The sequence below is a fragment of the Amyelois transitella genome, chromosome 19, assembly GCF_032362555.1.
Source record: "Amyelois transitella isolate CPQ chromosome 19, ilAmyTran1.1, whole genome shotgun sequence".
Lineage (NCBI taxonomy): Eukaryota > Metazoa > Arthropoda > Insecta > Lepidoptera > Pyralidae > Amyelois > Amyelois transitella.
The window spans coordinates 9,361,077-9,388,863 of NC_083522.1; the positions used below are offsets into that span (position 1 = coordinate 9,361,077).

Genomic DNA, 27,787 nt, shown 5'->3' on the forward strand with positions numbered 1-27,787 from the left:
TCAATTATGAACAGCTGATTTATATCAATTGTCAATGTCATTTATTTGAGTAACTGTCATTATCAAACACTGAATCGAAGTTGCCGGCGCCACGAATTTTGTTTTATTTTTGTATAATATATAATATTTCTAAAAACAGACCAAAAAAATAATGGATGAAATTGAGTATAAATTAAACACAAAAAATAGTGTCTTAATAGTTAACGCTGTTGATAAATTGATATCAATAATTAAATCCAAATATAAACCTTGTGAAAGGCAGAAGTTTGTTTTGGAGAATGAGGAATTAAAGTTTTTGAGAGAGAAATGTTCTTCAAAGGATCCTATGGTGAGCCTGACGGCATGCCAGGGTTTGCTGGCCCTGGTGGAACTGGGGGTTGTGGAGATTGGTCAGACTATGTCGATAGTCGTGACTCTGTTACCAAGTGCACAGTAAGCAATTTATCTTGCCATATTTTCGTACATTTAAAGGTTAAGTTTTTATATTAACTTTATGAAATACTTATTGCCGTATCTTTTAGTAATAATGAATCTTACCAGTGTAGAGTGGTTGTTCATGAACATGGACTAGGCTTGTTATAAAGTGAGAACCTCTATAACTTATGATGAGAAGGTAGGAAGATAGAGAGAGAAGATGTGACATATTCATTGCCAACATATCTGAATAGACACATAGAAAGAGGTACATGTTTTATAGTAAGAAACTCTAACTTATGATGAGAAGGTAGGAAGATAGAGAGAGAAGATGTGACATATTCATTGCCAACATATCTGAATAGACACATAGAAAGAGCTACCAAGCTGGAAAGGCTAGTAGTATTAATTAGTATTTAAACCCACCAAAACATTTTCCATTAAACTCTTAATGGAATTGATATTCCTTTAATTTCTTTTACAGCAACCATGCCGCCATCATTTCAACTATGGCAGGCCTTTTAATTTTGGACCTGAAGTCCCGTCTGGTGCCTGGTCAGCCATACAAATGTCAGTTTGGTTTGAAGTCTCCGCAGCATCCGTTCATAACCGTTTTGGAGAAGAATAAGGCTGAAGATGAAGTATTGGTGCAGATGCATGCATTGTGCACTCATCCTGATTATATGTGAGTGAATTACTACAAATCAGCGCCACAAATTACAACATATATCATCGCTGTTATATGCGACCAGTAAGTTGCTGGCTAACCTCATCACCCAAGGCTCGGTATGTGACCATATGAGACCTTTAGACTGCCTTAAGACTTTATAGTCTGATTGTTATATTGTTTCCATCATGTTTCCAGAGTATCGTCTAACAGTTTAGAACTTCTTCGAGCAGTGTTCCTGTGGCTGACTTGCAACCCTCGCCGCAGCAGCAGCATCAGGCCGTGGCAGTTGCTGCTCAGCTTGCCGCACTCCGCGCAGCAGAGCGAACTGCTTCTCACCTGCTTGTCTTGTCAGCAGGTCTGTGTTACGGAAGCTTCTAGAGTATTAGTGGGGTTCAAGTGTTTTGTACGATGGGCATGGCACCAAATTGAACATTTTTCGCGAGGTTTTAGTTTGGAAACCGTAATTCTGTCAATGTTTAGTCAAATGTCGTATTGATGAGCTGAGCATGAGAGAACATGAGCTGAAGTGGTTTTAACTAATTTATTTGACATCAAAGAATGTTGTGAAATCAAAAGATATGACAATAATTAAGTGATGTCGGTCTGTAATCTTTGCAAATTAATTTGCTGTTCTGTTTGAGTCTCATTGGTTTGCCTTTTTTTCAGATATGTAACCCAGAATTAATGGAGGGAGCTTTAGCGGCGTACTCCGCAGTGTTGGAGGCGTATGTTTACAAACAAAATGGCGACTACATAGCGGCTCTACTGCCCATGCTGGCCAGGATATCAGTGGAACTTGTTGCTCATGGGTAAGTTTATTATCTTAATCCTTCTCCTGAAGTTACTCCCGATTGCATCCTCACCAACTTGAAGAAGAGCCCGGGCCTTGCCTTTGACCAGAGACTCTGGATTAGGTCAGTCAGGTTTTTACATGAAGCCACTCCCATCTGATAAATTGACAGTAGAATTGGTAAGGTGCCCGGGTAAAACTGGATATACTGGAGCAGACAACTGGATGTGAAACCATGATCAATTCCAATACAGGTCAGCTTCCCCTGTACAGGTTGTGGAGGTCAGACGGGAGTCGCTTCGTGTAAAAACCTGACTCATACCCCGGGCTCCTCTCCAGAGTGGTGAGGAAGAAGAATGGTTTTGACGATAGTTGGTATCATTGTTCGTTTTATTTGACAAATGTAGGCAACCTTCTTGTACGCCATAGCAACGGTTGCCATGGATGTTGTTGATTTAGGAATAATGTCAAATTAATTTTACATACATACATATGGTCACGTCTATATCCCTTGCGGTGTTGACAGAGCCAACAGTCTTGAAAATACTGAATTGCCACGTTCAGCCATTTGGCTTAACGATGGAATTTTTATTGTCAAAAAGATAATCTCAATTTTATGTTGAATAATATAGTGATTTTTAACTGATTATTTCTCTCCTCTTTTCTCCTTCTATCTTTTGTAGGAATAAATAACTTTATAACTATACTTACATACATAAAATCACGCCTCTTTCCCGGAGGGGTAGGCAGAGACTACCTCTTTCCACTTGTCACGATCTCTGCATTCTTCCTTCGCTTCATCCACATTCATAACTCTCTTCATTCAAGCTCGGCGGTTTCGGGTACTTTCGACCTGACCCTTTACCAGGACGTCCTTAATTTGATCAAGATACGTTCGACTAAGTCTTCCCACTCCGGCAAGGGATATAGACGGATTATATATATATATGTATGTATAGTTATACACATATCTATAGTTATACAAATGTAACGTTGTGCAGCAAAGACCCGCGCGCGTGCTACAGCCGCCTGGAGCGCTGCGGGGCGGAGCACCCGGCGCTGGGCGCGGCGCTGCTGGCGCTCGCCGTGCCCGCCAGCGCCGCGCTGCATCTGCACGAGCTGTTTTCTACTGGTATCTCATTTCGTTTAGATAACATACAGTCATCTTGTACTCAAATCTCATTTAGTTACTTTAGACAATTTACATGTTTTCTCATAAATTAAAAATTGAAACAAAATAATAAGTACATAAATTAAAAAGAAAACAAAAATATTGCCGTGTGGTTCCCGGACCTTTAGGAAAAAGAATAAGACCACTCCGTCTCTTTCCCATGGATGTCGTAAAAGCCGACTAAGGGAAAGGCTAATATACTTCGGATTCTTCTTTTGGGCAGGCTAGCAACCTGTCAGTATTTGAATCTCAATTATATTATTGAGCCAAACAGCTGAACGTGGCCTATCAGTCTTTTGAATACTGTTGGCTCTGTCTACCCCGCAAGGGATATAGACATGATCATTCGCACCTTCGGTGCAACAAAGTCACATATAGCCAAAATTGTAAAAACTAAGTATGCCAAATTGTTTTTGAAACATACCTTTACTTGGGGCAACAAAAACATCCGCGAAAATAAACAATCAATATTGCAAAGATGTTAAGCCTACTATAAATAGTAATCCAGAAATGAACAAATACATGAGAAAAACAAATTAAAAGTCTTCTCCTGTAAAATCAAAAAAAGAGTTGTTGTGACTTTGTTGCACTGAAGGTGCGATGTATGTATGTAGGTATGAAAACAAAAAATAAAGTAAGAAATATGGTAGACACTAATCAGCGCCTAATTATTATTGACAGAATGAGAACCGTCAAACCAAGACTAGGTGGTAATTTTTTTTTTAAATAAGTAGGTTTTCAATCAAAAATGTCGAGCTCCGAGCAGACAGCGAAATAAATAAAGAAAGAGTTTTTCCTATAGTCGGTCAAGCCCCATCCAGGGGAATACAATGGAGCTGTCTTATTCTAAAATGCTGGAAAGAACTACGGTGTCCTGTATTATCCTAATCAACTAGCAGTACCCACTACCCGTCCGCGTGGAATATTTATTTTGGGCATCATTGAAGCCCCCAAGGATGAATAATTTTCTCCGTCTTTTTCACATTTTCCATTATTTATTTGCTCCTAAAAGTTGCAGCTTGATGTTATAAAGCCTAAAGCTAAAGCCTTCCTCGATTAATGGTCTATTCAACGCAAAAATAACTTTTCAATTCGAACCAGTATTTCCTGAGATTAGCGCGTTCACACAAACAAACAAACTCTTCAGCTTTATAATATTAGTATAGATAAAAATACATTGTTCCAGTTCTCAACATAATAAGCAAGTACGAGTGCTCGAGCATGTCTCTGAACATGTTCGCGGCCGTATCGCTACAGTGGCTCCACCTACCCTCTTATCTAACATCATCTGCGTTGAAAGTCGCCTCAAAAATACTAGACATATACCAAACAAATAAAGGCGACAGTCGCTTGCACATGACAAATTTGAAAGCGAACAAAGTGTTCCAAACTCTGTTATATACGGACAGCAAATTGACCGTTATGTTCAAATTGTTGGAAACGTGGGAACGTTTGGAACATAACCCGGATAAGTTGAGGAGTTGGTTCGACGATTTAGAGACGGTTAATGACGAGTTGAAATTTGAATTGGTACCGTTTTTGCTTGGCGTAATAATGGATAAGAGGAATGACGATTGGTTTAAAGATATAATAGTTCGTGCTCTGAGAATGGTCGTGGGGTTGGTGGAAAAGAAAAAGGAGATATCTGTAACGCTATTGCCGGTGTTGGTGTATAAGTTAGCAAATGATATTTCGCCGAAAGTGAAGTTGGAGTGTTTGCGAGCTTTACCGTTAATGGCGAAGACTAAGGTGAGAAAACTGATCCTATATATATCTATATCTCTGTTACTGTATTTTCAGCTGTTAGTTGTAAAATTCAGGTTTCGATTACCTACTTGTTTTTTTAATATTTAAGCTTATATCCTACTAATATTATAAATGCGAAAGTTTGTGAGTATGTCAGGATGTCAGTATGGATGTTTGTTACTCTTTCACGCAAAAACTACTGAACCGATTACGATGAAATTTGTTATGTGGGTAGCTGAAGATCCAGAATAACATATAGGCTACTTTTTATCCCAGAGTTCCCGCGGGATTGATAGGGTTTCCATGCGGACGTAGTCGCGGGCGGCCTCTAGTTTTTAATATCCTACTACTATTATAAAGGCGAAAGTTTGTATGGATGTATGGATGTTTGTTACTCTTTCACGCAAAAACTACTGAACCGATTACCATGAAATTTGGTATGTAGGTAGCTGAAGATCCAGAATAACATATAGGCTTTATCCCATAGTTCCCGCGGGATTGATTGGGTTTCCATGCGGACGAAGTCGCGGGCGGCGCTAGTTTTTAATATAAACTTATAAAAAAATCGGTATTCTTGTTTTAGCCGATGAGCTGGCAAGCAGTCACTATTTGAGTGTCAATTCTATCATTATGCCAAACAGCTGAACGTGGCCTTTCAGTCTTTTCAAGACTTGGCTATGTCTACCCCGCAAGGGATATAGACGTGATATAATCACGTTATGTCTGTATAATGGTGTATGTTACAGGAGAACGTTCCAACGATTGTAGCTATTCTGAATTCTCTAAAATCTGGAAAGGGAGCGCCGGTGTCGTTCCTTATCTCTCTTTACACCAGCTTGGCTGAAACACAGGTATGTAATGCTGACAGATTGTTTTTATCTATATGTATGCACCTCGCGATCTTAGACCTTGCGAACTTAGATCTCGAGAACTTAGATCTTGCGAACTTAGACCTTGCGAACTTAGATCTCGAGAACTTGGATCTCGCGATCTTAGACATCGCGATCTTAGACCTCGCGATCTTAGACATCGCGATCTTAGACCTTGCGAACTTAGATCTCGCGAACTTAGACCTCGCGATCTTAGACCTCGCGAACTAAGACCTCGCGATCTTAGACCTCGCGATCTTAGTCATCGCAATTAGACCTCGCGATCTTAGCCATCGCGATCTTAGTCTTAGTCTTCACAACCGGTTGGAGCGAGACTAGTTTATTGTATATCAGATGGATGATACATAAATTCAAATGTAGGATTATCCTCCAGTACACCAACTCCATCGCATCAGCATAGAAGCTTTGACTAAATGACTTCATATTTAATATATTTTCTTAGGTTCGTTGCTTCCCGTATCTACAAGAATTACTTGTCGACACCGGCGCCGGCGCCGGCAGGCCGGATGAGCTGAAATGGGAGGTCGAATTGGCTAGGGCATTAGCCGTGGATAGGATTTGCGAAATTAGGTGAGAAATATCAGAAGGATGTTCTTTTTTTTATCATTTTTGTGCGTATTACGGAAGAATTTGTTATACATTTGTCGTTAAAGGCGACTAAGGGATAGGCTTATAAATTTGAGGTTTTTCAGGGTGGGTACGCAATGGGCTAGCAATCTGTAAATACATATTGTAATAAAGTTTAGGTTTTTCTTTTGGGATTTGAATCTCAATTCCATCAAGCCAAACAGCTGAATGGTGGCCTTTCAGTCTTCTCAAGAGTGTTGGCTCTGACTACTCCACACGGGATAAAGACGTGATTATATGAATATGTGCCGTGTGGTTCCCGGCACCATTCCATCTCTTTTCTGTGGATGTTGTAAAAGGCGACTAAGGGATACAAACTTGGGATTCTCTTTTTAGGCGATGGGCTAGCAACCTGTCACTATTTGAATCTCAATTCCATCAAGCCGAACGCGGCCTATCAGTCTTCTCAAGACTGTTGGTTCTGTTTACCCCGCAACGGGAAATAGACTTGATTATATGGTAATGAATTGTAAATAAAAACGTGACATATATGAAAACTAGCGACCCGTCCCGGCTTCGCACGGGTGCAAAATTATAAATGTTATTATACATAAAAACCTTCCTCTTGAACCACTCTACCTGTTACAAAAAACCGCATCAAAATCCGTTGCGTAATTTTAAAGATTTAAGCATACAGACAAACAGACTAAAATAGCGACTTTGTTTTATACTATGTAGTGATGAATTCGTTGAAGTTGTGACCTTTTTGTATTGCTGCCACTCACACCCTATTAATTTGTATTACATATGAAATTGTAAATTGTGTGTAGCAAATCAAATCAATGAATTATCTATTGCCGTGTGGTTGCCGGCACCAATACAAAAAAGAATAGGACCATTCCATCTCTTTCTCATGGATGTCGTAAAAGGCTACTAAGGGATAGGCTTGCAAACTTGGGATTCTTTTTCAGGCGATGGGCTAGCAACCTGTCACTATTTGAATCTCAATTCTATCATTAAGCCAAATAGCTGAACGTGGCCTATCAGTATTTTCAAGACTGTTGTCTCTGTCTACCCCGCAAGGGATATAGACGTGACCATATGTATATGAATTATCTATCTATCTATCTAATCGTATACGTTGGTCAGGCCATCCAGCCACGGCCTAGAACTGGTCCCGGTGATATCCTCGATCCTGAACCGCTGCACGGAGCGCGCCGGCGCGGCCGCCAGCGGCGCGGCGCTGCGTGCGCTGGCGCGGCTGTGGCGCGGCGGCTGCGTGCGCGCGCCGGGCGCGTGGCGGGCGCTGCGGCACAAGATGGCGGCCGACGCCCGCCCCGCACTGCAGATCAGGTGCGCTTGTATACGAACATTGTTGTCATTTAACTTCAACTTCGTGAACTTAGACCTCGTGAACTCGGACCGCGAGAATTTAGAACTCGCGAACTTAGACTTCGAGAATTTAGAGCTCGTGAACTTAGAACTCGTGAAGTTAGACCTCGTGAACTCGGACCGCGAGAATTTAGAACTCGCGAACTTAGACCTCGAGCCTTGTATACGAACATTGTTGTCATTCTGGTTTAAAAAGAAAATGTAGAAGACCTTATATTTTCTCTTCTGTTATTGCCTCTGTCTACCCCGCAAGGGATATAGACGTGACTGTATGTATGTATCAAACAGAGCGTCGGTGGTCGAATCGGTAAGGTGCCCGGTTAAAACGCGTGTTGCGCATAAAGACACCAGTTCGAATCCCACCGCGGTCATTTGCCAATGACTATTTTCGAAGTTACGTTACATTAGTTTGAATACTAACCGATGTTCTTACTGTGTGGTGTGGGACTACATCGTGAGATAACTTAATACAATAATAAACCAAGCAACCTTGGTAGGGCTAACATTATTAATTTTAATACAAACTTACACCCCCCATTTTAGTATTCTAGAGATTGATTTTTTTTTTAAATAGTGTCCTATGTTAGAACGCGGTTTTAAAACTATTATGCCTGCGGTTTATCAGTGAAAGCGGATCAGACAGACTTACACATTTCTATGAAGTAAGCGATAGTAACTGAGCGATTACTTGAAATGTCAAAATATCAATTAATTATGACCAACAGAAGCAAAAATTGTGATTTTTTTAATTTCTCTCTTGTCTGTATGTTTGTTATGTACCGTGTGGTTTCCGGGACTTTAGAATGAAACCACTCCATATATTTCCTATGGATGACTAAGGGATAGCGGCTTATGAACTTGGCAACTTTCCTTTTGTGGGTGATGAGCTTGCAACATGTCACTATTTGAATCGCAATTCCATTATTTAGCCCTACAGCTAGCGTCAGAGTTTCAGTCCTTGCGAGACTGTTGCCTCTGTCTACCCCGCAAGGGATATAGACGTGATTATATGTATGTATGTACATGTTTCAGCCTATGTCGTCTGTTATCCGAAATCCCAGCACTACGGGTGTCTTCCCCGGAATTCGATAATCTCATAAGTGACGTCACTGGCAAATTGTGGAACTTCATCGCAGAGTCCAACAACCCCGAAGTGGTGGAAGCGGCGTGCGATGCGCTTGCGCAGTATAAAATTACTGATTACCAATTGAAAGATATTCCCGAGGTAAATGTATATTTGTAAAGTTATGTGTAAGTATGAACGTGGCCTGTCAGTCTTTTTGAGACTGTTGGCTCTGTGTACCCCGCAAGGGATATAGACGTGATTGGATGTGTGTATGCATGTATATACGGAAAAAATTACACATATCGAGTTGGCTTCGAAACTTGTGTTACGAAATACTAACTCAACGATATTATATTTTGTAATAAACATCCAAGACCCAGGTTAATTAGAAAAAGTTCGTTTGTCATCATGCCCTGGCCGGGATTCGAACCCGGGACTACCGGTGTCACAGCGCACTACCGGTACGTCACAGAGGCCTTTATTTAAGAAATTGAAATAAATAAGTGCATGTGTGGCCCGAGATTGACATAATGGCATGTGCATTTTTGACATGGCATTGACATAATTTGTACAGTATGTATATAATATATTATATATATCTTGTTTTATATATATATATACATACATAAAATCACGCCTCTTTCCCGGAGGGGTAGGCAGAGACTACCACTTGCCACGATCCCCGCAAACTTCCTTCGCTTCATCCACATTCATAACTCTCTATATTCTCTCTCTCTCTCTCTATATATATATATATATATATATATATATATGTATATATGTATATATATATATATGTGTGTATATATATATATATATATATATATATATATATATATATATATATATATATATATATATATGTATATATGTATATATATATATATGTGTGTATATATATATATATATATATATATATATATATATATATATATATATATATATATATATATATATATATATATATGTATGTATGTATATATACACACATATATATATATACATATATACATATATACATATATATATATATATATATATTATTAGGTTTTTACTCATTCATATTTTTTGCAATGTGCATTGGATTTAATATTTTTAATTGACGTCCGGTAAAAATGCTGCAGCGTAGTTTGTTCCGCCGCTTCTTCTACATATGCGCTCTCGATGTGGTAGTAGTTATAATTAGATTTAAGTGTTGTGACGTCATTAAGTGACCTTGTATTCAATTATGAAAATAAATCTATTCTATGCATTATAATAAATATGTCAGTCTTAATGTCTATCATTAAGTCAAACAACCAAATACTAGCACCCTGTCAGTTCAGTCTTTTCAAGACTATTGGCTCTTGTCTACCCCGCAAGGGATATATATATATATATATATATGTATGTATGTATGTCTTAATATATGTTTTTTGTCAGGTGTACCGTCGCTCGGTAAAGTTGCCCGCGTCTTTCTGTAAAACGCCCGCCGACGCCGCTAGGAAGCCGGAAGATGTGCTTGATTATGTTCCGTGTGAGTTTTTTTTTACGGGACTAATTATACAGATTGAGTTAGCCTCGAAGTAAGTTCGAGACTTGTGTTACGAGATACTAACTCAACGATACTATATTTTATATATACACCAAGAATAAACATCCAAGACCCAGGCCAATCAGAGAAAGTTCGTTTCTCATCATGCCCTGGCCGGGATTCGAACCCGGGACCTCCGGTGACACAGACAAGCGCACTACCGCTGCGCCACAGAGGCCGTATTGTCTTCATAATAGTACTAAGGCGATTAAGGAATAGGCTTGTTATAAACTTGGGATTCTTCTTTTAGACGACAGGCTAGCAACCTGTCACTATTTGAATTTCAATTCTATCATTAAGCCAAACAGCTGAACGTGGCCTGTCCAGTCTTTTCAAGACTGTTAGCTCTGTCTACCCCGCAAGGGATATAGACGTGATTATAATGTTTGTATGTATAATAGTGCTAGCTTTACCCGCAGCTTTACGCGCCTGAATTTAGCGCAATTTTCATAAAGCGACGATTGTAACGCCATCTACAAAAAAGCGGAGAAAATAGCACCACCACCTATAAAAAGCAACGAATTAAACGCCACATACATACATATAGGCACGTCTGTATCCTTTGCGGGGTAGACAATGCAACGGTTAACAGTGTTAAAGACTAAAAGGTCACGTGAACGTGCTAACCGATGCTCTTACGGTGAGGGAAAACATCGTGAGGAAACCTGCACATTCAGGCAACTGGATGTGTAACCATGATCGATCCAATACGGGTTAGGTTCCCCCGCAAAGGTTGCGGAGGTCAGACGGGAGTCGCTTCATGTATAAACCTGATTCAACCAATCCTAGATCCATGGTCAAAGGCACACCCCGGGCTCCTCTCCAGAGCGGTGAGGATGCAACCGGGACTAAAGCCAGGAGGAAGAAGATTCTATCATGTTTTTAACTAATTAATATTGATTTTAGATTTTGTTGTTGCCGTGTGGTTCCCGGCACTAATACAAAAGAGAATAGGACCACTCCATCTCTTTCCCATGGATGTCGTAAAAGGCGACTAAGGGATAGACTTACAAACTTGGGATTCTTCTTTAGGTGATGGGCTAGCAACCTGTCACTATTTGAATCTCATTTCTATCATTAAGCCGAACAGCTGAACGTGGCCGTTCAGTCTTTTCAAGATTGTTGGCTCTGTCTACCCCGCAAGGGATATAGACGTGACTATATGTATGTACTAGAGGCCGCCCGCGACTTCGTCCGCATGGAAACCCTATCAATCCCGCGGGAACTCTGGGATAAAAAGTAGCCTATGTGTTATTCTGGGTCTTCAGCTACCTACATACCAAATTTCATGGTAATCGGTTCAGTAGTTTTTGCGTGAAAGAGTAACAAACATCCATACATCCATACAAACTTTCGCCTTTATAATAGTAGTAGGATGTAGATTTTGTAATTATCCATATTCCAGGTGAAGTCTGGCCGGAAGTATACAAATATACAAATCAAGCCGCCTTAAGCGGCGTGGAGCGTCTTTGCACCAAATTGATAGACAGAGAAATCAAGGGGTACCGGAGTGGAGTGTACCACCACGACTCCAGACAAGAACCACCTTCAGCGGGGTACTTGCCCGCTAGTAGTGTGGCCAGGGGACTGTTGGACTGCTTCAGGAAACAGGTAGATCTCATTAGTTTAGTACCACTAGGACTCTATAAGAACCACCCTCAGTGGCGTGCTGCTAGTATTATGGCCAGGGGACTGTTGGAATGCTTCAGGAAACAAAAAGATTTCATTAGTTTAGTACTACCAGGACTATATAAGAACCACTTTCACTGGCGTATACTGCTAGTAGTGAAGCCAGGGGAATGTTGGACTGCTTAAGGAAACAGGTAGATGTCACTAGTTTAGTACCACCAAGACTCTAGAAAAGAACCACCTTCAGTGGCGTACTGCTAGTAGTGTGGCCAGGGGAATGCTGGACTGCTTCAGAAAACAGGTAAATGTCATTAAGTTAGTACCATCAGGACTCTAGACAAGAACCACCTTCAGTGGCGTGCTGACAGTATTATGGCCAGGGGACTGTTGGACTGCTTCAGGATACAGGTAGATGTCATTAGTTTAGTACCACCAGTACTCTATAAGAACCACCTTCAGTGGCGTGCTGCTAGTAGTGTGGCCAGGGGACTGTTGGACTGCTTCAGGAAACAGGTAGATGTTATGAGTTTAGTACCACCACGACTCTATAAGAACCACCTTCAGTGGCGTGCTGCTAGTAGTGTGGCCAGGGGACTGTTGGACTGCTTCAGGAAACAGGTAGATGTTATGAGTTTAGTACCACCACGACTCTATAAGAACCACCTTCAGTGGCGTGCTGCTAGTAGTGTGGCCAGGGGACTGTTGGACTGCTTCAGGAAACAGGTAGATGTTATGAGTTTAGTACCACCACGACTATAAGAACCACCTTCAGTGGCGTGCTGCTAGTAGTGTGGCCAGGGGACTGTTGGACTACTTCAGGAAACAGGTAGATGTCATAAGGTTATTATCACCACGACTCTAGACAAGAACCACCTTCAGTAGGGTACTTGCCCGCTAGCAGTGTGGCCAGGGGACTGCTGGACTGCTTCAGGAAACAAAAAGATCTCATTAGATTAGTACCACCAGGACTCTATAGGTAAGAACCACCTTCAGTGGCGTGCTAGTAGTAGAGTGGCCAGGGGACTGTTGGACTGCTTTAGGAAACAGGTAGATCTCATTAGTTTAGTACCACTAGGACTCTATAAGAACCACTTATTATTTTGCCTGCAAAGTATAGTAAGATGGGATATCCCAGTTTTTCTAAGGGAATGGAAAATAAATGAATATATTTTTTCATTTTTTATTATACTAGGGACAGTTGCAGTTGTAATAGTATATATATTGATGATTTTTAACAGTGCCACGCGGGGATATAGACGTGATTATATGAATGAACGAATGATGAATTAATTCGTTATCATTTTGCCTAGGACACGAACCAAATACTACGGCCAGTCGACTATAACGTGCGAAGGTGCGCGCCTTTTTAACAAGATACCCTCTGATTTCAAAAACATTACCTCGTTCGATGTATTCAAGAGACAATAAGCCGAGCACATAATCTCAATTTACTGAACTTTTACTGTTATATTTCTTTTATTATTGTGACAACGAACTTTTTTTTTTCTTTTTATGTTCTTATGTAAGTGATGTAAAATATGTTTTTATAAGAATAAAAGTCTATAAACCTAAAACTAATTTCAGGCAACATCCCCCTCATACGAATTCCCCGATACCGTTCTCCTGTCAGTCCTCCGCACGCTGACAGCGGAGTACCCGCGCCCCCTGCCGCCAGGGGACCTGTGCTTCCTGCACGAGGCGCTGCACAGAGGCGAGGCGTGGCGGGCGGGCTGCCTCGGGCTGGCGGCGAGGCAGGCGACTGTGTCTGCCTCGGCGAAGAGACTGCTGGAGAATTACCTGCAAGGGATCGATCCGGGAGTCTCTGATGTGAGTATTGTTGGTACATTTGCATATATATATAGGTACAATCACGCCTGTTTCCCATTATTGGGATAGGCAGATGCTATGGATTTCCGATACGATCCTTATAGACCTCTCTCGCTTTGTTTGTTATACATAAAAAGGGGTAGGTAGTTTGTTAGTTGTTTTCAGAAATAATAAGTAGTTATATTGAGAAACCATTGGTTATAAATATGCTATTCTCAAAATATTACTTCCAATAGACATCTTATGTAGTGGGTATTAGTAATGTTTTTGTACCGAGGCGAGGCAAGGCAGGCTGCCTCGGGCTCGCGGCGAGGCAAGCGACTGTGTCTGCCTCGGCGAAGAGACTGCTGGAGAATTACCTGCAGGGGATCGATCCTGGAGTCTCGGATGTGAGTATTGTTGGTACATTTGCATATATATAGGTACAATCACGCCTGTCTCCCATTGGGGTAGGCAGATGCTATGGATTTCCACTCACTACGATCCTTACTCGGAATCGATCCAAGCGTCTCTGATGTAAGTTCTGTTTTATAGACGTGATTATACGACGGCCTCTGTGGCGCAGCGGTTGTACGCTTGTCTGTGACACCGGAGGTCCCGGGTTCGAATCCCGGCCAGGGCATGATGAGAAAAGAACTTTTTCTGATTGACCTGGGTCTTGGATGTTTATGTATATAAGTATTTATTATAAAATATGGTATCGTTGAGTTAGTATCTCGTAACACAAGTTTCGAACTTACTTCGAGGCTAACTCAATCTGTGTAATTTGTCCCGTATATATTTATTTATTTATTTATTTATATGTGTATGTACAAAAAATATGAGTGATTTCATGTACGTATTTACATAAATACGTACATAAAATCACACATATTTTTCGTCTTTCGTGTTTTGTTGTACTGGCCACTTTTAAAACAGACTTGTTTATTTAATAGAACATACATATATACATATAATCACGTCTATATCCCTTGACAATAGACAGAGTCTTGAAAGACTGATAGGCCACATTTGGCTGATAAGCTTAATATTAGAATTTATTCTTTATTTTAATTTTTTTTTAATTTTATATATTCTTCTACACATGCGCTTTGGAAGCGGTAGTAGTTATAATTAGTTTTAAGTGATGTGACGTCAATAAGTGATACCTTGTATCCAATTTTGAAAATAAATCTATTCTATTCTAATTGAGATTCAAATAGAGACAGGTTGCTAATCCATCGCCCAAAAGAAGAATCCCAAGTTTATAAGCCAATCCCATAGTCGGCTTTTACGACAACCGTGGCAAAGAAATGGAGTGGTCCTATTCTATTTAAAATTGGTGCCGGGAACCACACGGCAATTAATAGAAAAACATGTTTATTTACAGCAATCTGACATAGTAATACTATTCGAGCTACTTCCAGTCCTCTGCCGAGGAATGCCGCCCAACTCTTTACGCAGTCCCATAGAGAAATGTCTTGCCGAGTCTTACTCAGCCATATCGAGGTTGAAACGAGGTGAGTTCTCTCTCTTATAAAATAAATAAATAAAATATATACGGGACAAATTACACTGATTGTGTTAGCCTCGAAGTAAGTTCGAGACTTGTGTTACGAGATACTAACTCAACGATACTGTATTTTATAGTAAATACTTACATAGATAAACATCCAAGACCCAGGGCAATAAGAGAAAGCTCTTTTCTCATCATGCCCTGGCCGGGATTCGAACCCGGGACCTCCGGTGTCACAGACAAGTGTACCACCGTTGCGCCACAGAGGCCGTCATTAACTCTTATTTTCTTACTAGTTTAAAGTTTTTTTTTCTGTTTGGTCAGCTGGTTGACTGGTTTTTGTTTTGTGCATTAAAGTTTTAAATAAATAAATAAATCTTCTTGTATTATATATATATAAATCTGTTGCAACTGATTTGTTTCTTTTATAACTATGTACTTACTATTATCCTATTACTGTGTAAATTTCTATGCAATAAAGATATTACAGCCAAACAAACAGAAAATAAATAGTATATGAAATGTTTGTTTCAGGTCACAGTGTAGACGAGCCTTTATTCGTGAAACAGTTGAACATGATCCGACAGGCTTTAGAGAGTGATCGAATTCACGACGCGAACAGAACGTTACTATCACAGATTGTGGAGCATTACTTCTCAGTTATATCTGATGATAATGTGGTAAGTAACTTAATGCATATATTTATTTTAAACATATATTATCATGTGTGTAGATGTAGGTATTCACGATCCCTGGGAACTTCTTATTTTTCTAGTACCTGGTTGACTGAGCGGTGCTCGGTGTACTACGGAAAATCAAAATAGGCTAACGCAGGCACGTCATTTTATATTTCAGTAAATGAAGTAAATTTGTATCATCTAATATGTTAGTATTTTTTTAAAAGCTACAAACTACCTAAGCACTTAACCCCCTTGAGGCTAATGCCCCTTTTAAACAAAAGAACGGGATGATCTTCAAAACAGACACAGAATCCATTTAAAGAACAGAACGAAGAACTAACTAAACGATACTATATTTTATAGTAAATACTTAGATAGATAAACTTCCAAAACCCAGACCAATCATAGAACGTTCGTTTCTCATCATGCTCTGACCGGGATTCGAACCCGGGACCTCCGGTGTCACAGAAAAGCGTATTACCGCTGCGCCACAGAGGCCGTCGTAAATCGATCACTGGTAAGAGAATATGCACCAACTGCAGAAACTCCTTCAGTATCAGTCACCAACTGTCCAGAAGAGCTTTATACTCTTCCAAAATCGATGTGTTCTTCTACAGGCCTGGCCAGCCTTCGTGGAAGCCTGCTGTTGTTTATCCAGTGTGTACCTGGAGCGGATGACGTCCCCCAGCAGCTGGTGGGAGCCCTGCGGCGCGCTGCTGAGGAAGGCCACCGCCGTCAGGGCGGCCGTGGCTGCGGCCGGGGGGCTGGTGTGGCTGAACGAAGTCATAGACGCTCAGAGTACCATGATCAGGTCAGTTTTGTTTATAGACGCTCAGAGTACCATGATCAGGTGAGTTTCTTTTGGCGTATCAACTGCCTTAGGTTACTCAGTTGGGTCATTTATTTATGTACACAAAATTAAATACAGGAGCATTGAACACAGACATTGTAGTACGAAGGTGCTATTTATTTCAATATGAGTCGTATTTGTAGTTTCCTTGTTACAATATCTATTATCGACTCTTGATTGCAGCGAGCAAGAGCACTGCCTATCCCTAATGGTGCCCGCGCTGAAGGCGGCGGATCCCGACCAGCCTGACACAGTGGCGTGGTGTCTGCAGCTCATGGCGCGGGCGCAGGTTGCTTTCCATGAGTAAGTTACACACATACATATCAAATCAAATCAAATCTATTTATTGTGGAGCACAGGTAAATACATACAGGTACATACATATTTGATTCTCGATTTTCATTTTTATTTTGTTTGGTTGACTGGAAGAAATTCCGATTGTGATAAGTCGGAAATTGTTCTTCTAAATCCAATGACTGTTTTATATTTTGTTATATTTATTTTTATGTGAAATTAAGAATTTACAAACAAACGTACATACATAAATATAATCATGTTTTTTCTCCAGAGGAGACTACATCTTGCCAATTGCCACGATCTCTGCATACTTCTTCCGTTTCATACACATACATAACACTCTTAATGCAAGCTCGGCGGTTTCGGATCGGATTTGATCAAGATACGTTCGTCTAGGTCTTCCCACTCCAACCTTTCCCTCCATACTCTCCTTGTATATCTGCTTAGTCAACCTGCTTTCATTCATCCTCTCCACATGACCGAACCATCTCAACATACCCTTTTCTATTCCTGTAACTACATCTTCTTTCACATCACAACATTCACTTGTCACGTTGTGTATACATACATATATATATAGCCACGTCTATATTCATTGCGCGGTAGACAAAGAAGACAGTCTCTTTTGAAGATTGTTGATTCTGTCTACCCCGCAAGGGATATAGACTTGTTTATATGTATTATTTATTTATGTACATACATACATAAAATCATTGCTGCACTTGCCACGATCTCTGCATACTTCCTTTATTATTTATGTACATCAAAGAAAAAAATTAAACTAGAACTTATACTAAAGGGAAATTCAGTACAAGGGCTCTACTTATTTCTGGCGAAATTTTTTCCAGTAGACCCACGTATATATGTCTACATATGCATGTATGTATGTCACTTCTATTTAAACCTACATCACATACAGGTAATTATATGTCTACCGTATGTTTGTATATACATATATCAGTTTCATTTCAACCTACATCACATACAAGTCATCACACATCTTAAAATTCCTTAACAGGGCAGAAGAACAATCGGCCAAGTTATACTTCTGTAGCGTAGTCATGGTGACGCTGTGCGCCCTGAGTGGTCACTCCTCCCTGTCCGGGGCTCCGCCCCCCGCCACGTTGCCGCCCGCCGCCGCCGCCCTGGCCGCCAGGGGGGCCTGGCGGGGGCATACTCATCAGGTATACATCCTACTACTATTATAAAGGCGAAAGTTTGTATGGATGTATGGATGTTTGTTACTCTTTCACGCAAAAACTACTGAACCGATTACCATGAAATTTGGTATGTAGGTAGCTGAAGACCCAGAATAACACATAGGCTACTTTTTATCCCAGAGTTCCCGCGGGATTGATAGGGTTTCCATGCGGACGAAGTCGCGGGCGGCCTCTAGTATATAATATACTCATTGTTACATTAAACTGGTCGGTAATAAACTTCTAAATTGTTTACAGCGCCATCTATTAGCAAATTAATGTATTATTCAAATTTTATTATTGTACTTCTAAATATAGTGCCGTGTGGTTACCGGCACCGATATATAAAAAGAATAGGGCCACTCCATCTCATTTCCTATGGATGTCGTAAGAAGCGACTAAGGAATAGACTTACTCGTATAAACTTGGGATTCTTATTTTAGGCGATGGGCTAGCAACCTGTCACTATTTGAATCTCAATTCTATCTTAATGCCAAACAGCTGAGTGTGGCCTATTGGCTCTGTCTACCCCGCCAGGGATATAGACGTGATCATATGTATGTATATATATTTCTAAACGGGTAATCAATTGTTGTACAGATATTAGAATGGCTGATCTACACCAGAGACAACATCGGCGATACTGAGATCGCGTTGAGCTGTCAAAGAACTTTACTAGCGATGAGGCATACGTCCGCCTTCGTGGAACACAACGTGTGGACCAGGCTGTAAGTACTTACATGACACGTCTATGACCCTTGCGGGGTAGACAGAGCGAACAGTCTCGAAAAGACTGAAAGACCACGGTCAGTTGTATGGATTCATACATACATATAATCACGTCTATATCCCTTGCGGGGTAGACAGAGCGAACAGTTTCGAAAAGACTGAAAGACCACGGTCAGTTGTATAGATTCATACATACATATTATCACGTCTATATCCCTTGCGGGGTAGACAGAGCGAACAGTCTCGAAAAGACTGAAAGACCACGGTCAGTTGTATAGATTCATACATACATATAATCACGTTTATATCCCTTGCGGGGTAGACAGAGCGAACAGTCTTGAAAAGACTGATAGGCCACGTTCAGCTGTATGGCTTCATGATGGAATTTAGATTTGCTAGCCCATCGACTAAATGAGGAATCCCAAGTTTATAAGCTACTCTACTCCGTCTCTTTCCCATGGATGTCGTAAAAGGCGACTAAGGGATATCCTATTAAAATATCCATGGGAAAGAGGTGGAGTAGAGTAGCTTATAAACTTGGGATTCCTCTTTAAGGGGCTATCCCTTAGTCGCCTTTTACGGCATCCATGGGAAAGAGATGGAGTAGAGTAGTTAATATACGAAGAGACAGGTTGCTAGCCTATCACCTACAAAAGGAATCCTCAAGTTTATGAATAATGTTTAGTGGTAATGATAGTTCTGGTCCAATCGCCACAAAGGGAATACCTTCCTGTAGGCTGATGTGATGCCTGTAGAACCGCGCGACAGACGATGTTATGTCGGTCGACTAAGGGATAGCCCTTAGTCGCCTATTACGACATCCATGGGAAAGAGATGGAGTAGAGTAGCTTATAAACTTGGGATTCCTCATTTAGGGCTATCCCTTAGTCGCCTTTTACGGCATCCATGGGAAAGAGATGGAGTAGAGTAGCTTATGAACTTGGGATTCCTCTTTTAGGGCTATCCCTTAGTTGCCTTTTACGGCATCCATGGGAAAGAGATGGAGTAGAGTAGTTAAAATCATAAAGAGACAGATTGCTAGCCTATCACCTACAAAAGGAATCCTCAAGTTTATGAATTATGTTTAGTGGTAACGATAGTTCTGGTCCAATCGCCACAAAGGGAAGATCTTTCTGTAGGCTGGTGTGATGCCTGTAAAGCGACAGACGATGTTATGTCGGTCGACTAAGGGATAGCCCTTAGTCGCCTTTTACGACATCCATGGGAAAGAGATGGAGTAGGGTAGCTTATAAACTTGGGATTCCTCTTTTAGGGCTATCCCTTAGTCGCCTTTTACGGCATCCATGGGAAAGAGATGGAGTAGAGTAGCTTATGAACTTGGGATTCCTCTTTTAGGGCTATCCCTTAGTCGCCTTTTACGGCATCCATGGGAAAGAGATGGAGTAGAGTAGTTAAAATCATAAAGACCCATGTCCATTTACCCCAATCCGTGGAAATTTCACTTGCGCGATTCAGCATACGCGCTGTGATTTGCTAGTGGCGTGTGACGTATTGGAGGTATCGCCACTTATGTATTTTTTCTTGTACTAGGACTTGGCGGTAGCTCCATCTGTGTGTTATTTTCGTAACTATTTACTTATTATTGTAATAAAAACTTTTATTTCTACAGAGATAATTTCTTTCTTTACAGAGAATCTTACTTCGGAAAGCATGCTGTAGAAGTTGATATATAGGATAAAGATTCAGAACTGACAATAACCTCCCTTTTTAAGAATGTTGAATATTGTATTGATATATACTTACATATAATGTAAAACAAGTGTATGTTTTGTAATTTGCCAATAATTATAAATATTATAGTTACCCGAAATTGTACTATAAAATTTGTTTTGTAAATAAATATAAATGTGCCAGATGTACAAATCATCCTTTGTTTTGTATTTTTATCTGAGATTTGAAAATGGCGTGCCTAAACATACATACTGTCATGCCTGTCTCCCTTTGGGATAGGCAGAGATTATGGATTTCCACTTGCCACGATCCTTACAGATCTCTCCCGCTTCCTCCACACTCCTTACTCTTTTCATGAATAAAAATTGTTCAAATCTATACTAATATTATAAAGCTGAAGAATTTGTTTGTTTGAACGCGCTAATCTCAGGAACTACTGGTTCGAATTGAAAAATTATTTTTGCGTTGAATAGACCCATAATCGAGGAAGGCTTTAGGCTTTATAAAATCACGCTACAACTATAAAGAAATAATGGAAAATGTGAAAAAAACAAGGAAAATTATTCATACTTGAGGGCTTCAATGATGCCCAAAAACTATTCCACGCGGACGAAGTCGCGGGCACAGCTAGTAAAAGTAATATAGTTAAGTTCATATGTTTTATTTGATTACATAGTTATTAATATATTACAACTCTCCTATTTGAGAGCCTTATCACATTTTCAACGGCGCAGTGCTGCCCTCATAAATAATTTTGACTTTTTAGACAAAATTATTTATTTCAAATAAAATGTGAAATAGCTCTTTAACACATTATTACATTTAAAATTAATAATTTTCATTAAATAATAATGAATAACTGTTGAAGACGGTAAAGCACACTACAAGTAAAACTTAGATATGGAAATGAACTGGGGATGATCTTGGGATAAAGTATAAATGCACTTTGGTTTAACTTTAAACATGTACTGTAATAAACCGCTGAACTTATTGATACAATAGTTTTAAAACAACGTTATATCTAGTACTATAACATTTATTTACAATATGCAAAATAGCACTACTCTATTAGGGTTGGATATAAAATAAATGAGATCATCATTACTATCTTGCACTAGTTTTTGTCCGCAGATTCGCTCACGCGAATTTAGCGCCACCAACTCTTACTTCTTCTGGCTTTATACATAGGACCCTCAATTGGTCCATTCAATTACAATTTCTAACACACTTTACCTAGTATGGCTTTTGGATAGAAATTATTTGTTTGATTTAAAAAAATGTGATTCCCGGCAGTGCCGTGTGATTCCCGGCACCAATACAAAAAAGAATAGGACCACTCCATCTCTTTCCCATGGATGTCGTAAAAGGCGACTAAGGGATAGGCTTACAAACTTGGGATTCTTCTTTAGGCGATGGGCTAGCAACCTGTCACTATTTGAATCTCAATTCTATCATTAAGCCGAATAGCTGAACGTGGCCATTCAGTCTTTTCAAGATTGTCGGCTCTGTCTAACCCGCAAGGGATATAGACGTGACTATACATATGTATGTATGTGTGTAAAAAAATATAACCACGCCCGCTTCAGTAGAAGGTGGCGTGCGTGGTGTGACGTCACACGGCGGTCTCGTCCGCGGCTGCTGCGCTCTGTGCGACCGCCACGCGGATCACCTCCTCCTCCAGTTTGCTCTCCGCCGGCATGTTCTGTTTTTAAATAAAACGCATAATTTAAAAAAAAAAAAAACGTTCCACAGATTCGTAATTAGAGTATGTATGTACTAAATTTTTATAAGCAAAGTCAATTTATATACATACATACATAGATAAAATCACGCTTCTTTCCTGAAGGAGTAGGCAAAGACTACGTTTTTCCATTTGCCACGATTTATACATACTTCAATAGTTGATTAAGACAGGTCTTTGCTTTGCTTCAATAAAAAAATAAATAAGGAATGAAATTTGAACTATAAAAAATAATAATTAAGGTTTTTAAATAGAACTCCAGTGAAATCTAAAAGTTGATGCTTACATCCTCTTGGTATGTTATACTCAATCTTCTTACATATGAATTAACACAAGGTTCCAGGTTTAATACCCGGTCAAAAATAAAAGTATTTTAAGGGGACGGGCTATCAACCTGTCACTTATAAAATCTCAAACCAGTCATTAACCCACACAGTTGAACGCGGCGTTTCAGTCATTTCGAAACTGATGTCTCTGTCTCACCCGCAAAGGATAAAGGCGTGATATAACATATGAATGTGAACATACACATACAACATGTGCCGTGTGGTTCCCGGCACTATTACAAAAAAGAATAGGACCACTCCATCTCTTTCCCATGGATGTCGTAAAAGGCGACTAAGGGATAGGCTTATAAACTTAGGATTCCTCTTTTAGGCGATGGGCTAGCAACCTGTCACTATTTGAATCTCGGTTCTATCATTAAGCCAAATAGCTGAACGTGGCCATTCAGTCTTTTCAAGACTGTTGGCTCTGTCTACCCCGCAAGGGATATATACGTGACCATATGTATGTATGTATGTATGTATGTGAACATACCTCTAAAGCAGTATAATGCTTATGGAGCGCCGACGGCAGCTTGTTGTGGGCGGGCCGCAGCTTGCCCGCCTCGGGCGCGCGCGCCCCGGGCCCGGCCGCGCCCCGCCGGGCCCCGCCGCGCCCCGGGGAGCGGCTCGTACCCACGCTTTTTAGGAGGCGAGCCCTTTAACAATGAATAGAATAGTCTAACACCAGGATTTCTTAAAAAAAAACAAACAAACACAAACAGGTGCCGTGTGGTTCCCGGCACATACATACATACTTATTATGGTCACGTCTATATCCCTTGCGGGGTAGACAGAGCCAACAGTCTTGAAAAGACTGAATGGCCACACTCAGCTTTTTGGTTTTGTGATAAAATTTAGATTCAAATAGTGACAGGTTGCTAACCCTCGCCTAAAAAAGAATCCCAAGTTTGTAAGCCTATCCCTTAGTGGCCTTTTACGAAATCCATGGGAAAGAGATGGAGTGGTCCTATTCTTTTTTGTATTAGTGCCGGGAACCACACAGCACTAGTTCCCGGCACCAATAAAAAAAACCATAGGACGACTCCATGGACACTTCACCACATAGATTCTGTCATTCCTAAACAAGAACCGAGCAAAATAATGAAGATAACATCATCACTCACGCATCCAACAGCTTGAGCAGCAGCCTGCTGTACTCCCTGTACTCGTCCTCGCCAAACTCCCCGGGGTGGTGTCTCGCGAACTCGTACGTGTCACAGAACTGATGCACCAGTTTCTGCCCGCAGCCGTCCAGCGGCGCCGCCAGCGACGACAGCAGGAACGCCCTGAGGGACTCCCGTGGGTGGCGACGGAGACCTGGCTCTTGGTTGGCTATCTCTTCCTCTGGAACAGGATGTGATATTTAAACAAAATATTCAATAATAACAAACATTACCTTATATATAAAATTATCGTGTCATGTCCGAAACAGCTTGACCAATTCTCATGAAATTTTGTGAGCATATTGAGTAGGTCTGAGAATCGGCCAACATCTATTTTTCATACCCCTTAGTGATAAAGGTTGTTCATCCTTAACATTTTTTTAACTAGAAAAATTATTTATATGGCAAACATTGTTTTGCCATATAAATTTAGTCCAGATATCCTAAGACCGTTAATGTATTAGCTGCTATGCTGTGCTGTTTTTTTTTATATTGCAGTCGTCATTATAAACAATTTTGCATCTGTGTCTAATCTGTCCTGAATATAATTTTATTAAATTTTCCCTCCCGATACAAAAAGTCTAAGTAGCAAAATGTCAAACATCTAATGAGAAATCTGCCTAGGTAGCTGATCATCCATTTAGCAAAACATCCTACTATCAAGAGGTACAGATAACAAAATGTCTATAAAGGAAATTGAAGATTTAAAATAAAAGAAATTACCAAATGATCTCTTATATTTACCTAGTGTTTTGATATCATCTACAGCTCTAAACCTGTAATGGTACGGTTGCTGCGGCTCTAGGATGTAGTGTGAAGGCTCCGTGCTCAACAGACGAGGTTCATGCACGATGCGAGGCACCGCTTCAATGCGACGCTCTATTTCTTTCTTTAAACACTGAAATATAGAAAAAATTGTTACATACATACATATCATTACGTCTATATCCCTTGCGGGGTAGACAGAGCCAACAGTCTTGAAAAGACTGAAAGGCCATTTCAGCTGTTTGGCTTAATGATAGAATTGAGATTCAAATAGTGACAGCTAGCCCATCGCCTAAAAGAAGGATCCCAAGTTTATAAGCCAATCCCTTAGTCGCCTTTTACGACATCCATGGGAAAGAGATGGAGTAGTCCTATTCTTTTTTCTATTTGTGCCGGAAACCACATGGCACAAACAAACTGTTGAAATGTATATGTTAAAATAAATAAAATTGTTTTATTCTATTAATAAATTGTATTTCATTTGGTGTATGTTAACAATTGACATACAGACAGAGTTGATGCAGTGGAATTAATTTCCACTGCACTGCATAAGTTATAAAAATTTAATTTGTTTGAATAAAGTATTATTTTTACTTGGACTAAGTCATTCCATCTCTTTTACATGAATGATGTAAAAGGCAACTAAAGGACTAATCATTTATCAACACGAAGATTTGTTTAGAACATGCATGCTTTTAAGTCTATCTACAAAAGAAAGTCTTATTAACTTTATTAAACCTCTCATTATCTATGAATTCCAATTTTAATATCTTTGAACCATCCTGTTAAACAAGCTCTCTAAGTCTTGTGACTCTTGGCTGTCCTTGTAAGTGATAAAGATGTTGATGAAGCGAAAGAAGTGTGAAGGGAACATCGCAAACTCAAACTCAAAATATTTATAGCAAATGGAAATATGTTGTTTCTGCCAACCCCTTTTGGGAAAACGGTGTGATATTATGTTTGTATGATAATGAACATACAACATATTCTCTCTAAGAAGAAGTCTATTTTATACTATGTTGAAACTTGCGTCTTTCCATGAAGTCCCCGCAGTCACCCAATCGATATCGGATATAAAACGACACGTACCTTTTTCGCATCAGCTCCAATAGGAACGTGAGGTCCTCGTCTGGACCGAAGGGCAAACCTAGTGATCTGCCTTTTGGCGAATATGAACAATATCACGAAAGTTAGTACCCCACCGCTTATTATGAATATAATGTTCAAACTCGTGAAGTCCTGTCCAATGCCCATGGTTTTTAGATTATCGCAATATAGTTATGAATTAAAAAAAGAAGCAAAAACTTCTCAACAAACACAGTAAATCACAAATTTTGATCAAAAACTAGATAGTAATACATTTACATATATTTTGATTATTGTTTTTGGCAGACGACTGACAAGAAATGCTATCACTGACACTGACTGACATCACTGTGTATGATGACAGTGACGACTCTATTTTTACTACGCTTTTTTAATTTGCAAGTAATGCAATAGACGACGTGTTCATAATGATAACGCACACCTCATTAGTTTTAATAAGTTTATAATATAAGAATCGAATAAAAAACGTAAAAACCACCTACTCAGACCAACGCCAAGGACTTACCTACTCTATCCAATTCAACACATGCCTCCTAACCACATCATGTAAGATTTAATCTATGAAGTTAAATTGTTATCCTTCTTGAGTTTGTCCCAGTAATCAATATAGCAGGAGTGACTAGGTCAAGCAATGAACTGCACAAATCGCTTACCTTTTGCGCCAACTAAAGATTTTCTTTCTTTCTTTCTTTCCATTTTCTGAGTACAAACACCTTGTTATTAAGTTAATTTTTTAACTGTTTGGATCGCTAACATATTACAAAACACACAACTGTTTAAAATATAAAAAATTAAAGCGTAAGTAGGTACATTACATTGATTAAAAAACTTACAAGCTACTGTAAATGGACCGCTTTTAGATTTCTATACAAGTAAATATTATTAATGGCAGTATTAGAAATAAAAATAACACCTGATCGCTGTGTGTAAAAAATACGATCGGAGGTAAGTAATATATACTTATATAGTATATAATATTATAATATTATAATATTATAATATTATGTGGTAAACTTATTTATTTTTATTTTATTCTTCGCTCTAATTAAGTAAACGCATTCTACATCCACTTTTAATGTGTTCTCAGTTGCAGTCTTAACGGTGTTGCTTCGTTTTTCGGAAACTCAAAATATTTTTCCTAAGTCGCCTCTTACGACGTAGGTACCTACAATGGACATAAGAATTTCTTTAAACTCTATTAAAATACGGTCAAGTTTAGTTTACTTGTTCCACATAACTTGTAGGTCGATAGATAGGTACCTATTTACAAGATAATTTTTGGTAACTTGGTAAGACAAAGAATGTCGCACTAGGGTTAAACCTAGATTTAAAGCAACACCAAGGTATAAATCGATTTAGTTAATATACATACTAGCTCACCGGCGGGAAATTTAATTAATTTTATCAACACGGATGTACGTAGCTCGGTCCTTATCTATACTCTTTGAGTTATCAACGCAATGCTAATTGTAAATGCTCACTTCTTTTATCGCTCCCATTCTTCGCTCCGATAAGATTATAGTCATATGGCTCGGCAGTACGCGCCTTTACACGACGAAGTAAATAGTTCAGATTTACCAATAAAGTTTAGGTATTTTTGTGATGTGAATATCGAAGTGATGGTGTGTTTTATTAGTGGCAGTTTTATTACAACATGATAGACCCTCGCACGTTTGCAGTGATGCATAGTGTGAGGCCACTGGAGGTCGACGGCCATAGGAATCGGTCGGCCTCTTTGTCAGTCAACCTTTATCAACGGTCCTTAAGACCCGAGCCTAGATACTCTTTGCAGCATCAGGTAATAATTTATAGTTCCCGTTTTATTTATTACAAATGTAGATACTTATAAGAAAGAAATATTTAAGTATATAATGATTTTTCCAAATCGATGAGAATAAATAAGTCACAGATTTAAAACATTACTGTTTGTCTTATATATGTCTGTGAGTTATGGACGAAACAATGTCAAGTGTTTGTAACACAGGTTAATAATAGATGAATTCTTTGG

The 27,787-nt window shown here is 39.6% G+C and overlaps 3 protein-coding genes across 6 annotated transcripts in view; 2 read left to right on the forward strand and 1 right to left on the reverse strand.

Moving 5' to 3' along the window:
* The first annotated feature begins 125 nt into the window (after positions 1 to 125).
* LOC106136423 (focadhesin) lies at positions 126 to 20,872 on the forward strand. Its single transcript, XM_060949431.1, has 20 exons — positions 126 to 432; positions 899 to 1,099; positions 1,280 to 1,439; positions 1,751 to 1,893; positions 2,876 to 3,006; positions 4,232 to 4,794; positions 5,538 to 5,642; positions 6,124 to 6,251; positions 7,398 to 7,601; positions 8,673 to 8,865; positions 10,129 to 10,222; positions 11,685 to 11,890; positions 13,493 to 13,735; positions 15,105 to 15,234; positions 15,765 to 15,910; positions 16,528 to 16,721; positions 16,944 to 17,063; positions 18,076 to 18,241; positions 18,857 to 18,984; positions 20,637 to 20,872. The coding sequence occupies exons 1-20, from the start codon at positions 152 to 154 to the stop codon at positions 20,677 to 20,679; spliced, it is 3,579 nt and encodes a 1,192-aa protein (XP_060805414.1). The 5' UTR covers positions 126 to 151; the 3' UTR covers positions 20,680 to 20,872.
* A 450-nt stretch (positions 20,873 to 21,322) lies between these two features.
* Positions 21,323 to 26,023, reverse strand: LOC106136441 (protein C1orf43 homolog). Its single transcript, XM_060949560.1, has 5 exons — positions 25,762 to 26,023; positions 24,652 to 24,805; positions 23,869 to 24,088; positions 23,238 to 23,400; positions 21,323 to 22,379 (listed from the first exon to the last, which is right to left on the reverse strand). The coding sequence occupies exons 1-5, from the start codon at positions 25,924 to 25,926 to the stop codon at positions 22,290 to 22,292; spliced, it is 792 nt and encodes a 263-aa protein (XP_060805543.1). The 5' UTR covers positions 25,927 to 26,023; the 3' UTR covers positions 21,323 to 22,289.
* A 1,247-nt stretch (positions 26,024 to 27,270) lies between these two features.
* The window catches only part of LOC106136457 (E3 ubiquitin-protein ligase Nedd-4), a 32,506-nt gene continuing 31,989 nt past the window's right edge, over positions 27,271 to 27,787 (forward strand). For all 4 annotated transcript variants that reach the window (XM_060949548.1, XM_060949551.1, XM_013337011.2 and 1 more), the window contains exon 1: positions 27,271 to 27,577. In XM_060949548.1, the coding sequence (XP_060805531.1) occupies positions 27,434 to 27,577 (144 nt within the window). In that variant the 5' untranslated portion in view covers positions 27,271 to 27,433. The remainder of the gene's footprint in view (positions 27,578 to 27,787) is intronic.